Source organism: Sphaerodactylus townsendi, linkage group LG16, assembly GCF_021028975.2.
Source record: "Sphaerodactylus townsendi isolate TG3544 linkage group LG16, MPM_Stown_v2.3, whole genome shotgun sequence".
Lineage (NCBI taxonomy): Eukaryota > Metazoa > Chordata > Lepidosauria > Squamata > Sphaerodactylidae > Sphaerodactylus > Sphaerodactylus townsendi.
This window is the reverse complement of record NC_059440.1, coordinates 23736265-23750599: the sequence shown is the minus strand read 5'-3', so window position 1 is coordinate 23750599 and position 14335 is coordinate 23736265. Positions and strand designations below refer to the sequence as shown.

Sequence of the window (14335 nt, the reverse complement as noted above, 5' to 3'; positions counted from 1 at the left end):
AAAAAATCCAGCTGAGTTTGGGTGGGTTTTTCCCCTCCAGGTACGGAATTTGTGGTGGTTGAAGACATGTCCTCTCTGGATACTAGTGCCATTATTCTGAAGGGAACCACAGTTCTAACTTACAAGCCCAAATTGGTGGACCGGCCTTTCTCGGGCAGTTTATTCGGCATTGAGGTATGAATACATTTCTGTCTTTTTCCTAATGAATGGAGGGTTTTTTTTGGTAAAATCCAGTTGACCAGATCAGAATCTGCTGCTCAAGTGGAGGAGTAAGGAATCAAACCCAGTTCTCCAGGTTAGAGTCCATCTGCTCTTAACCACTGCACCACCTTGACTCCATCATGTTGAAGTCGAGGCCTTCCCCCTGATGTTGCCTCCTGGCGCTTGGATTCAGAGGCTGACTGCCTCTGAATGTAGAAGTTCCCTTTAGACCCCATATTAGTAGCTACCAATAGACCCCTTTTCCATGAATCTGTCTAATTCCTGCTTGAAGCTGTACGTGGTTGTGGCCATCATAATATCTTCTGGGCAAAAATTCCACATTTGAATTTCCACCATTTAATTCTCATTGTGTAAAGCAGGATTTCTTTTTGTCCGTTCTGAATCTGCTGCCCATTAGCTTTGCTGGATGCCCTCCAGTTCTCGTATTTCAGGAGAGAGAAATTCTCTCTGTCTGCTTTCCACCCCATGTATAATGTTATAACCTTCTTCCTGTCTTCCACCACATTCCATCTTGGACCCGGTCTTAAATCAATGTTGCAGGGTAGAGTGGGCTAGCTTGTCTCTCTCTTCCCTACCCTACCCTGCAACTGAATTCAACTAACCTTTGGGGCCTCTTGAAATAATATGTATCCACTGCCATCTGTGCATTCTTTCCTTGATCTTTACTTTATGGCTTCACATGTTTAGTAGACAACTAGCCTTCCCCTGATTAATCTGTCCCACGGGAACTGTGTTACATCCATTATCTTGTAGGGCAGGAAGCCAGGTGGCTTTTTCAGAAACTCTGGGGAAAATGGGAGGGGGGCTGAACACGTGAGCTCACAATCGCTGTTTCAACTCTTGAATTCTGTCCGCTTAGGTTTTTTCATGCCGGCTGGGAAATGAGCAGGAAACGGCCCTTTCTATTATCGATCCCGTACAAATCCAGGTTGACCTTGTGGGCAATTCTTCCTATCCCAGCGGGTCTGGATTGCTGGATGCGTTCAACAGCGAAGACTTCCCTCCTGTCTTAGAGGTAGTATTATGCAAAACAACTAGAAGGGGACGCTGCCGTCAGACATATATAGACATTATCTCTAAAAATTCTCTCTAAAAAAAGTGATGCTTGTTCTCAGCCTAGTTTGCATAATATTGTGAGTATTTTCAATAAAACAGTTCTCTTTTATATCAGTTCCATATAAGGAGGAATACAGTGTTACAAAAAAAACCCCCCACGTATTCAGCCCATAATTCTTTTTCTTTTTAAATTATCTTTATTTGAGGTTAACATAAAGAAAACACAAAAAGATATATTATGGTAGCATATGAAGAAGTGAAACAATAGTAAAGGAGATTTCTGCTTTGTTACAAATATTTCTAGTATTGTAATCATCAATACACATACTTAAAATTAAACAATTATTACCTGGAAGAAAAAGAAAGTTGGGGTTTTTTTGGGGAAAACAAAAAAGACCGCACTAGATCAAATCTTTACCTCATCTGACAAAATGGCTATCAGCAAAAATTTACAGATTAATTCTGGAATTCAAAACTGAAACGGAATCAGTTAAGGACAGTATGATTCTATGGGCACAAAATGTGAACAAAAATGTACATTTAAAAAAACATGGGAATTCTTTTGGAAAAACAACATGGAACTAACAGTGTCTACAGAAATTAAAGAGAGCAACATTAAAATGTTTTACAGATGGTACTTAACACCAATTCGGCCCATAATTCTTGTGTGTCCATTTGAGCCTCTATGCATAATGCTTTAACAGAAGGCTCATGATTTCCCCATAATTCCTTCATGCCCACAAGGCAGCGCATTCCCCATGTGCATGCAAACGGCAGAGATTCAGATTTGAGAGATGTGCAAGTTTTGGTTTGTGCTCAATTTTTGAATTTGACTAGATAAGCCAGGTTAAGGAGCTCCATTGGTAGCCGAAACAAAAGTCAAGGCCAAGTTAAACAAAAAAATTCAGATATCTTCGTTTCTTTTCATCTATTGCCAGGTAATTTGCCTTTTGTTTCTCAATGTCCTCAGATCCACTTGCAAGCGCTGGACATCAGATTGTCTTACAATGACGTGCAGCTGTTTCTGGCGATAGCCAAGTCCATTCCTGGCCAGACCAGCAGCGCTGTGCCTGATGCTTCTGCCTCGGACGGCAGAGCGTCTGTTTCTGCTCCTGCTGCTTCGGTAAAAGAGGTCCTGGGACTAGCCTCAGAAACCACAGATGCTGCGAAACACACTCTGGATCCAGTCCTCGGTATGGATTTGATTTGCAAACCCCCTCCCCCCAGTGTAGCAGAGTCAATCCAGATGCAGAGTAAATCCTGCTACGTTGTGAATTTACTTTGTGCTGAATTGGCTCCTCAATTCATCCCCGCTCAGCCACCTATATCCAGCCAGGCACCCCCATAAGACACGTGCAGATTTTAACTCTATTCCAGCTGCCCCTTCAGACTCATGGAAAAATCATTCCTGAGATTCTGAGATCCATGCAGAGTGAATAGCCTCGTGGGTCAGAGAGCGGCAGCAAGGAGAAGGGAAGCATCTTGGAGAAGAAGAAGAGTTTGGATTCATATCCCACTTTTCTCTCCTGTAAGGAGACTCAAGGTGGCTTTCAAGCTCCTTTCCCTTCCTCTTCCCACAACAGACACCTTGTGAGGTAGGTGGAGCTGAGAGAGCTCCCAAGAACTGTGACTAGCCCAGGGGTCTGCAGCCTGCGGCTCTCCAGATGTTCATAAACTACAATTCCCATCAGCCCCTGCCACCATGGCCAATTGGACATCTGGAGAGCTGCAGGTTGCAGACCCCTGGACCCCAAAGTCACCCAGCAGGAATGTAGGAGTATGGAAACACATCTGGTTCACCAGATAAGCCTCTGCCACTCAGGTGGAGGAGTGCGGAATCAAACCTGGTTCTCCAGATTAGAATCCACCGGCTCTTAACCACTATACCACGCTGGCTATCATGGTTTTAGAGACTAACATGATTTTTGGGGTGTAAGCTTCTGAGAGTCTGAGCTCATGGTATCTGACAATGGGAGCTTTGACCCTCCAATGTTTGTACCCTGCATATCTTCTTGGTCTCTACTGCACTCAAATCTAGCTATTGAAGGGGCAAAATGTTATACCATTCTTCTGTTAACTAAGAACCATTTCTTAATTCTGATCGATAGATTGCATCCGTAGAACTGAAAGTAAAACGAATCCCCTGAACAGCGACTAAATCTTCTCTTTCAGAGTTACAGCTGGCCCGACTACAGGAACTGGGATTCAGTGTCGATGACTGCCGCAAAGCTCTTTTGGTGTGCCAAGGTAGGGCCTTAGTAATATTACTTACAAAACGAATTGAAACTGTTTTCTTACTGTTTTGAAGAAGAAGAGAAGAAGAGTTTGGATTTATACCCCACCTTTCTCTCTTGTAAGGAGACACAAGGTGGCTGTCAAACTCCTTTCCCTCCCTCTCTCCACAACAGACACCTTGTGAGGCAGGTGGGGCTGAGAGAGTTCCAAAGAACTGTGCCTAGCCCAAGGTCACCCAGCAGGAATGTAGGAGTGTGGAAACAAATCCAGACAAGCCTCTGCCACTCAGGTGGAGGAGTGAGGAATCAAACCAGATTCTCCAGATTAGAATCCACCTGCTCTTAACCACTACACTCATCAGGAGTCGCAAGAAGTCAACTGTGACTTGATGGCAACAAAAATAAAGATAGCTATAGATTCTTCCTATACAGTTTTTTTTCTGATCTTTTCAACTTCATAGTTTTAAGAACAAAGCCAAACCAATGCTTGCCGATTAAGCAGATGTTCAGCTACCTGCCATTTTTACAGGTTTGAGAAACAATATTCCTGACCGCGCTGTTCTCGATTTCCTTTTTTTCCGCCCGCGTCGTGAGCTCAGGTCAGCTGAAGAAAGCGGCAAGCTGGTTGTTCAAGAATGCCGAACCGCTGAAACGCGTGCCTTCGAACTCGAGTCAGCAGGAGAGTCAGGGCTCCGTGGCCCTGCACTCGATTTCCGGGGTGGAAATTAAAGCCGAAAGCATCTGTATTTGCTTCATAGATGACTGCATGGACTGCGACGTCCCCTTAGCTGAGCTGACCTTTTCACGTGAGTGGTAGTGGCCATCTTCACTGGCTATACACATAGGAGCCAGGGTGGGCAGGTTTTTCCATTTTTGTCTGGCACAGCAAACTTCTGTGGAGGCCTTTGAAATGCTGTCTCGCACAGCAGTGAGCTGTTGATAAATGGTTGGAGTTGGACTTTGAAACCTGCTCTTTTCTGATTCCATAACCCTGTTTTACTTTTAATTGGCAGGTCTGAATTTTCTCCAGCATCTGAGAGCCACCCCTGAAGGCTATGCTCATTTTACACTCTCTGGAGATTATTATAACCGTGAGCTTTCCGGTAGGTGCAAAATACGTTTCACGCAAAGGAGGGGTTTGCATTCGTCAGTTCAGCAACGTAGTTTTCAAGGCCCATCCAATTCAGTTCTGATCGAGCCTTATTTTTGGCCGCAGGGATGTACACGTTAATGATCAAGATCTTAAATCTATCGAATTGTAAAACAGCAGCCATTGCCAACTTATCATGAGAGTGTAACAAAGAAGAATTAACTTTAAGTTTAGTAGAGATTAGTATGCACAGGCCACCTTCAGCTCTTCCATAAAGGGAGACTTGAGGACACAAAGGAGGGGCAGGATAAACGGGTAGTTCAGAAAACAGATGTCCATTTTTTAAACTACCCCTTCAGTGTTGATCGCTTTCTCCAGCTTCACTTTGCAGGATCGAATGAACCTGATAGGATGTGGTTGGGCTTTTCGGTCAGCTTCCCAATTGATCTCAAGCCTCACCAACTTGTTTTGTTTCTCTCATGCTTCCTCACTATTTCCCCAGGCTGGGAACCGTTCATTGAGCCCTGGCCGTGCTCCCTAACTTGGCAGCAGCAGGTGGCCAGTCGCCTCCACCCCTCGCGGCTGAAGTTGGAGGTGAAAACGAAGCATCACTTGGATATCAACATCACTTCTGTGTTAATTGGTAGGTCAACCGCACGTGGCTCAAATAGCAGAGGAAGAGCCTTACTAAATCAGACTGGCGGCCCAATTCAGCGTCCTCGTTTTCAACAACGTCAGTTCAATTCCCATATCCTTTAATGGCATAAAAGGACAATAAACTATAAAATGTCATAAAGTAAAATAAATATTTGGGATAAAAAGAATCTTCAAACTTCAATTAAAATATGAAACAGTTATAGACGTAAAAATTTACTGCTTTAAAATTAAGGGTCTATATAACAGCAAGCTCTGGGCTGTTTACTTTATCCTGGAAATTTTCAGAGCTTCCATTAAAAACTTGGCCACATTCCATATTCATTCATTCGTTCGTTCGTTCGTTCGTTCGTTCGTTCGTTCATTCATTCATTCATTCATTCATTCATTCATTTGATTTGGTAAACCACCTACCCCCCGAAGGGCTGACAAAAGATGGCGAACCATCTCTTTATCTGAAAATGGAGACGTTTCAATTACTTACTTAGTACATCCTAAGTAAGTTTTCCCTTCCAATCTGTTCCCCTCCCACTCCAGAGCAATATGCCAGCACCAAACAGTCGTGGATGGCGGATTACTGCAAACAGGAGAAAGAAACCGAGGCCATCGAATCTGAAGAATGGATGGGCTCATCGGTCGATCCTCCATCGCTTGGACAGGGTAGGAGACGCGGCCATCATATCCCTCTGTATGGATGTTTTAAAAACTTGTCGATGCCCACTTACAGTAAACCAAGTCGTGACCTTTGCCATCACTGTGCTTTTAGTGGCGTACTTAACGGCACCGCGGCAAGGGACATTTTTTTTCTACTCTGAGTTTCCTCTCGCGTGTGCTCCTACGTTGGTTGTGCTTTAAACACCGGAATGCTTGTCTCTTTGACTTGACACAGTTTGTCTCTTCTGTCTGCCAGATGAAACATCTGTCTGTGGTCTGAGCAGAGTTTGTTTTCAAGTGTTTGTTTGCAGAATAATTAGGCCTCTGGAGATAATCTTACCTATTGTCTGCACCTTCTCCCTCATATGAACACACACTCTTTGCAGCATCAGACTTCGCACTATTTCTCCCCTCCAATGCTTGTGGTTCCAGGGGCCTCCTTTCTTCTTCACGTCCCAGACCCACCCATAATGCCAGCCATCCTCCGTCTGCTTCTGTGATCCTGACCCCTGCGTGGCTTTGGCCTCTATTGCTCTTAGAATCACTGAGCCCCCTTCCGCACATGCAAAATAATGCACTTTCAATCCACTTTCACAGTGGTTTGAAAGTGGATTTTGCTATTCCGCATGGCTCCATAAATTGAAAGAGAATTTAAAGGGCATTAATCTGCATATGCGGAAGGGGCCTGAGTTGGTTAGTTGAAAGCCCTTCCCCCCACCTCTTCAGTTTGGAACGGACCCCAAAACAACTTCTCCCTCTAGCCACTCCTGTCCTCTAACACAACGGCTCCCAACCTTTTTTCACTCCTTGGCAACCCATTTCCTTAAAACTGTACCCCCATATGATCAAAACCATCACATAATTTTTCTTTTTGTGCATGCGTACCCCAGGTTAGGAACCACTGCTCTCGCTTGAGACACCTTCCTTGCGCAAATGCTGTAGATGTCCCGCCTGTTAACTCCTTTAAAGGAGATTGGCTCATGCTGGAATCCCACAAAGCGGTGACTCGAAACCAGCAGAAGCCAAGTGTGGTTGGCAGCATTTGGGTAAGACTCTCGAGGGCTTTTATTCTTCTTGTCCAGGACCTAAATATGAAACGCTGTCAGTAGCTGCTCTCTCGCTCTCCAGTCAAGTTTTAAACTCCCTTTGAAATTTTTTTTTCCCTGCAGTATGCATCGTGCAGGTGTGATTCGGAAGGAAGGAAACTAACTATCTTAACAACGATTCCAGGCGTTAGACTTTCTGCCCCTTCCGCACTTGCTGAAAAATGCACTTTCAGTCCACTTTCAATGCACTTTGCAGCTGGATTTTACTGTGCGGAATAGCGGAATCCACTTTCAAGCAGTTGTGGAAGGGGACTGAAAGTGCATTATTCTGCTGGTGTGGAAGGGGCCTTAGAGCCTGTCGCATTTGTCTTTGTGGTCTTTTCCCCAAGCCGAACAGCTCCTGATTTGAATACAGGCCTACGCATTCACACCTTCTTAAAGCTATTGGAGCACGGTGAACTTTTGAGCCTTCAATGTCCTAAAAGCACACCATTTTTAGAAGGAATACCCTCATCCCCGTCGACAGGGCCGCGTTGACTTGCTGTGTGACCCTCCACTGTGCTTGAAATTTCCCTTGCTTTGGTACGCATGACAGTCTTACCTGTATATCTGCACAAACTCTTTCCCCTTTTTCCCTGCTAATGTTATCTTTCCTGTCTGCCAGGCCTTCCTCTAGTCTACCTTAGAACTAGAAGCACAGCCAGTCTGACTAATCTAGAGCACCAGATGTATGCTAGAGGTACTGTACTGCAGAGTCGAGATGCTTTTGCTTTTGTTGCCAGAAATGTCTTTGCAGAGGAAGGATTTCTTTGTTTCTCTTTGCGCCGCGCGGGCTCCTGTATGTCGATCCCGCCATGTTTGCTGTGCGCGGGTGTGGCTTTCTAGAGAGTCTTCAGTGTGGCTTTGGGTCGTGGGAGTTTTGGGTTCTCCGCTTGGACAAGAAAATTGCTGGGTGCCCTTTGCCCCATCGCTTTCTCTCAGCTCAGCCTACCTCGCAGGAGGGTGGTGGAAAGTGCCGTCCAGTCGCAGCTGATGAATGGCGATCGTGTAGGGCTTTGAAAGCAAAAGGAATGGTCTGCCATTGCCTGCCTCTGTGTAGCAACCCTGGACTTCCTTGGGGGTCTCCAATCCACATACTAACCAGGGATGACCCTGCTTACCTCCCAAGATGAACAGAGGTGGTTTGCCATGTAGGTCATGGCTGTCACAGATTGGTGGTGAAGATAAAATGATGGAGAACCTCCTATGACGTTCTGAGCACCTTGGAAGATGAGCTGGGTGAAAATATGCCTGGTTAAATAGAAATACACTAAATAAATGGGCGGCCTTTTCCAGAGATGGGTGCTATAGGCTGGAAACAAGCTTTAAATGTTCCTGTTATTTCTCAGAAGCTCATTCGAAGAAGAGAAGTTTGGATTTATACTCCACCTTTCTCTCCTGTAAGGAGACTCAAGGCGGCTTACAAGCTCCTTTCCCTTCCTCTCCCCACAACAGACACCTTGGGAGGTAGGTGGGGCTGAGAGAGTTCCAAAGAACTAGGACTAGCCCAGGGTTACCCAGCAGGAATGTAGGAGTGCAGAAACACATCTGGTTCACCAGATAAGCCTCTGCCACTCAGGTGAAGGAGTGGGGAATCAAGCCCGGTTCTCCAGATTAGAATCCACCGGCTCTTAACCACTACACTACACTGGCTCTCATTAGCAGTTTGCAGTACATCCCTTTGTATCTGGGAACTTCACAGTATGGTAGCGAAACAAGGCATGGATCAAAGCCCTAGCCGCTGCCATCTCGAAACAGCCTGGCTGCCTGTTGTCAATCCGGCTTCTGGGAGAGGTCGGACCAGCACAGAGCCACAGCAAGCCGAAACCGAGCGAGCCATTTTCAGCATCTCTGCTGCCTGGCAAAGCAAAAGAATTACAGGGAGTGGCTTCCTTTTTCTGTGAAAAGAAGCTGACTTTGGATGGATTGGTACGATGTCTGCAAAATAATTATAGCTGGCTATTTTCAGGTGGGAGCGTTGTGTTGGTTTTGTCACCAGCACCTGCTAGGCAAGGGTTATTGTAAGGGCAAAACCAAACGAGCAAATCCTCTAAACTGGTGCCCGGTGCCCTCTCCATAATACCCAGCATTGCCTCTGTCCCAGGGCAACCCATTACATGGAGTGAGGGTGGGGAAGGGCACGCTATTCTGACAGCGTATGATGAGCTTGTGAAACTGTGGCACCCATCTGATTGGGTCTTTGCATCAGGCTCCTCCTTCAAAGGTGTTTTTGGCATGACCTGAAAGGCCCACATGACCTCTGGAAGCTTTCCTTATGACCTGCTTCCCGCTAAAACAGCCATCTGCGTTCCCGTCGCATTGCTACCTTGTTGACTCCTTTCTCAGGGTACTTCCGCACATGCAGAATAATGCACTTTCAATCACTCTCAACGTACTTTGCAGCTGGATTTTGCCCAGCAAAGACTGTACTTTCTGAGACTTTTAAGGAAGCAACAACTAGATGGAAAACTTCTGGTGTCCTTTTACCGCTGTGCTATAGAGAGTGTCCTAACCTACTGCATCTGTGTATGGTTCTCCAGTTGCACAGTGGCGAATAGGAGAATGCGCTTCCAAAGTGATGATCACTACTGCACAAAGGATTATCGGCTGCCCTCTTCCCTCCTTGGAAGAAATCTATAATTCCCGAAGCCTAAATAAAGCCCAAAATATTCTGAGGGACCCGTCTCATCCAGCACACTCTCTTTTTAAACTGTTACCATCTGGCAGACGATACAGGGCCCTCAGGACAAAGAGGCTTAGAGACAGCTTCTACTCTAGAGCTGTGGCTATGCTAAACTCCGCTGCTTCATATTGATGTATTTGGGGCTGTGTAGGGATGGGTGGAGGAAGGGGAAAGTGAGGATGATGTATGAGTCTGAAATTGTGTGCATCGAGGAATGCTGCTGTAAATTTCGTTGTGCGTGCACAATGACAATAAAATGCTTATGCTTATGCTTATGCTTATTTTACTGTGCGGAATAGCAAAATCCACTTGCAAACAATTGTGGAAGTGCATTGAAAGCACATTATTCTGCTGGTGCGGAAGTGCCCTTAGAGAATTCAGAAGCGGAGGTGTGCATCCCATAGTACTCATTATAGTGACTAATTCTGCTTACTCCGTGCTGCATGTGTCCATTATTTTCTTTCCTCCCCTGCTTAATCATATGGCGATTCTGGTAACTGGGGCAATGTCCATCCAGCATTATTTCACAGGGCTGAACTCTCCCAGATCATTTTCGACCCTTCTCCATCGAGAGGGGAGCTCTTGGCAGACCTGGCAGAAGGTTGACCTTCCCAAGTTGGAACACCGGGCTGCAGGCCAGCCTCTGCCCAGAACTCCCTGTGGCTCTTCTGCTTATGGTATCGAGCATTGTGCCAGCCATATGCTTGGATTGAATAAAGAAAAAAGGCGCATGGCTGCATCCTCCGCCCCCTGATTTTTTCATCTCTCGTCTCCTTGCAGCTGAGATGAAGGCTCCTAAGCGTCGACACCCCTTCGTGCCATTCGCCCTGCGGAACCACACCGGCTGCACTCTCTGGTTCGCCACTTTAACCACCACCCCAACCCGGTAAGGAACCTCGGGCAAAGAGGGGGAACTTCCTCCTAGAAAACTGAGGACCTTTCCTTGGGCATGTTTTGAGCTCCGTGGGCATTTTAAACTGGTGTTCAAGACTTCTCTGCCAGATTATTTGTGAATGTACTTCATTTATATTCTGCTTGTCTCCCCAGTGGAGAGTCAAAGCGGCTTACATAGTTCTCCTTTCCTCCATTTTATCCACACAACAATGTGAGGTGCGTTGGTCTGACAGCATGTGGCAGGAATAAGGGAACTCGGCAAGAGGGGGACCTGAAGCTCGGTCTCCCAGATCCTAGAAGGCCATTGCTTTCACATCCTGCATGTGAGCTCCCAAAGGCACCTGGTGGGCCACTGCGAGTAGCAGAGAGCTGGACTAGATGGACTCTGGTCTGATCCAGCTGGCTTGTTCTTATGTTCTTATGTTCTTAGTCTGACACTCTACTGTGCCACCCTGCATGGCGTAGTGGTTAGGAGCGGCGGACTTTAATCTGGAGAACCAGGTTCGATTCCCCACTCCTCCATATGAGCAGCAGACTCTTATCTGGTGAACCAGATTTGTTTCCCCACTTCCTACATTCCTGCTGGGTGACTTTGAGCCAGTCACAGTTCTCTCAGAACTCTCTCAGTCCCACCTTCCTCACAAGGTGTCTGCTGTGGGAGAGAAAAGGAAGGGGAATTTGTAAGCCTTTTTGAGATTCCTCATGATTGAGAGGGGGAAAAAGAGTGGAAAATTAAAGCTGTTGTAGATGGTAGACAAGCCTGTATTGGCATTCCGAAATACAATAAAATAATTGTCCATAAAAGACGGATAGATACAACAGCCATTCAGAGTCTTATCAATAGTTTAGTCCAGGGGTCCCCAAACTTTTTAAACAGGGGGCCAGTTCACTGTCCCTCAAACTGTTGGAGGGCCGGACTAAAAAAACTATGAACAAATTCCTATGCACAAATGATTGTAAAATGTTTGATTTCACCTTTCAGCCTTTCTGTCATGGTCTATTTTTAGAACAGTGACCAAAGTATGTCAAGTACAGGGTGGGCTCCAAATATTGTTGGGGAGGCTGTGGAATACCTTCCCCTGTAAAAAAAAAAGCAGAACTTTCCCAATGAAGCATTCCATCTAACCCAGGATCAGGTATCTTCCTGGGTTCTTTCCTCCCTAGCAGCCAGCTGAAGCGATTCGGCACAGCCTGGCTGATGCCAATGGGAGGAGGGGCGAACAGAAAGCGCTGAGATCAACACTATGTGGAGTAGCTTGAGAGGGAAGGCACGCGGAGCAGGAGTTGCCACACAAGGTTTCCAACTCACTGGGTCCAGAAAAATTCCATGGAGATTTGGGGTGCCATCAATGTAAGCTGCACAATCAACAGCCGTTTGGAGCCAATTTTCCTCCTCTCCCTGGAGCCCCCACTGCACACATGAATGGAGGCCTATCGCAGCCATGTGTACCTGGCCGAGGGTGCCGGATAAATGCCTTCAGGGGGCCACATTTGGCCCCCCGGGTCCGTCAGTTTGGGGACTCCCTGAGTTTTGAACGTCCCAATGGGACTCCATCAAAAAAGTGCCCTTTCCTATATTTCACCTCTCCATTTTGCAGACCCCAGACTCTGAAAACCCCAAATTCCTGAATTGAAGAGCCCTTGCAAGAGCACTCCCCGGGACAACAGCATACAGTATCAACACTCCACTATAAAACACAGGGTTTGTCAGAGTAACACCTAACACAGAACAAGGGATAGGGGGCGAGGAAATGGGCAAACAATTGATTTGACTCCCAAAAGTTGCCACATTAAAGCTGTTGACATTGTAATAAACGAGAGGAAGGTTTTCTTATCTCGGGCTTTAGAAGCGTGTCTATCTTGGATGGAGATGGGCTACTCTTATTAAGATGCAAAGCATGACTGTTGAGATGCCCAATTTCCTGCAAAGCGTGAACCGTCTGGTGTGACTCTTCTTTCAGTGCTGCACTGTCGCACAGCGGAAGCCCCGGAGTCCTCCCGGAGGAAAACGGCACGTTTCTTGACGATACGCACAAAGTCAGCGAGTGGCAGGAAGTCCTGACCGGCGAAGAGGTTCCATTTGAGTTTGAAGCCAGAGGGAAACTGCGGCACAGGTGAGAGACTGCAGGCCATGCTGGCTGCCACGTTTTAGTGTTTGAGCGACATCACTTTATGGGACTTTTGTTAACTTTATTATTGTTAATACTTTATTATTGTTAATACTTCCCATCTTCGCTCAATTGTACATCCCCTTCTTTGCATAAGATGGTCCTCTGGCATCTCCGCTTGAAAGCCCCCTCAAGTAGCAGATAGTAGGAAGAAACCTTTCTCTGTCTGAGACCCCAGAAAACAGCTGCCAGCCCGAGTGGACTGGTAGCTCAGATAGACAGGCAGCGTCTTGGCGTGGCTGGCATAAAGTGAACTGAAACCTGGGGCTTGGAGCTGTTCCAGAAATCCTGTTCTGTTGGTCTTAATGTTGACCTTTGCCTTCTGCTGGCAGGCATACTCACGACTTAAGGATTCATCAGCTGCAGGTGCGAGTAAACGGCTGGGAGCAAGTCAGTCCGGTGTCAGTGGACAAAGTGGGAATTTTTTTCCGCTATGCGGCCCCTGACAAGAGCACATCTTCATCTACCGTACGTTCTAGTTCCAAATATCGTTTTTTTGTTCCTGGTGCCACTGCTGTATCTTCTATTAGTAATGGGATTTCCCCCATGAATGAAGACCCTTGATTGCTTTTCTAAAGCTGTTTGTTGAATTCATTTGCACCTCACCTTTCTCCCCAATGGGGCCCCAAATTACTTGCATCGCTCTCCTCTCCTCCTTCACAACAACTCTGGGAGGCAGGCCACCCCACAAACTTCCATGGAATGAGTGAGAATTTGAACCTGGGCCTCCCAGATAGTGGTCTGACACTCTTAGAGCCAGCCTGGTGTAGAGCCAGCGTCATGTAGTGGTTAAGAGCGGGTGGATTCTAATCTGAGAACCAGGTTTGATTTCTCACTCCTTCACATGAGCAGCGGACTCTACTCTGGTGGACCAGATTTGTTACCCCGCTCCTGCATTCTTGCTGGGTGACCTAGTTCTTTGGAACTCTCTCAGCCCCACCTACCTCACAAGGTGCCTGTTGTGGAAGTGGCCTTGAGAGCGAATAGAATAACCCAGTAGGGGTAATTAATGATCTCTCTCTCTCTCTCTCTCTCTCTATCTATCTATCTATCTATCTATCTATCTATCTATCTATCTATCTATCTATCTATCTATCTATCTATCTAATCAGATTTTAAACCACCCACCCCTGAAGGGCTCTGGGCGGTGTACAACAGGCCAAGAACAGCATTACACACAACAGGCCAAAAACAGCATTACACACAATAAAATAAGTTAAAATCAACTTACAAACTCTATAAAAACATAGCAGCATTCATATAGTACAATAAAGTGCAACAGCATTACAAAAAGTGCGGCGGCCGATCCCAAGGCCGGGAGGGGACAGCAGTGCTAATTAGATGCTATATTGGGCGTGCCAATGATGGAATAGCACGCAACCCAGGGGCATCCTGGATTTAAATTTAAACACAATGACATATTTGGAGCATCCTAAAACACCTAAGCAGAAAGGGAGGAAATTAATGTCTGTTTCGACAGTGAGTATTTATGTATCTGTGGTATTTGTAGGCTGCATCCTTGCCCGGTTCCAAGCTTACGTTTTGTTTTCTTATTTTTTAAAAAAAATTTAAAAAAATTGACCAAAACAAGAGAT

General features: G+C 46.1%; 1 protein-coding gene across 1 annotated transcript in view; it reads left to right on the top strand.

The window, feature by feature from the left end:
- The window catches only part of VPS13D (vacuolar protein sorting 13 homolog D), a 121340-nt gene that overhangs the window by 35797 nt on the left and 71208 nt on the right, over window positions 1-14335 (top strand). The window contains 12 exon segments of the mRNA XM_048518838.1: window positions 41-174; window positions 1082-1237; window positions 2249-2471; window positions 3451-3525; window positions 4112-4318; window positions 4526-4615; window positions 5105-5245; window positions 5794-5916; window positions 7621-7695; window positions 10459-10564; window positions 12534-12686; window positions 13073-13208. Coding sequence (XP_048374795.1) covers window positions 41-174; window positions 1082-1237; window positions 2249-2471; window positions 3451-3525; window positions 4112-4318; window positions 4526-4615; window positions 5105-5245; window positions 5794-5916; window positions 7621-7695; window positions 10459-10564; window positions 12534-12686; window positions 13073-13208 — 1619 coding nt within the window.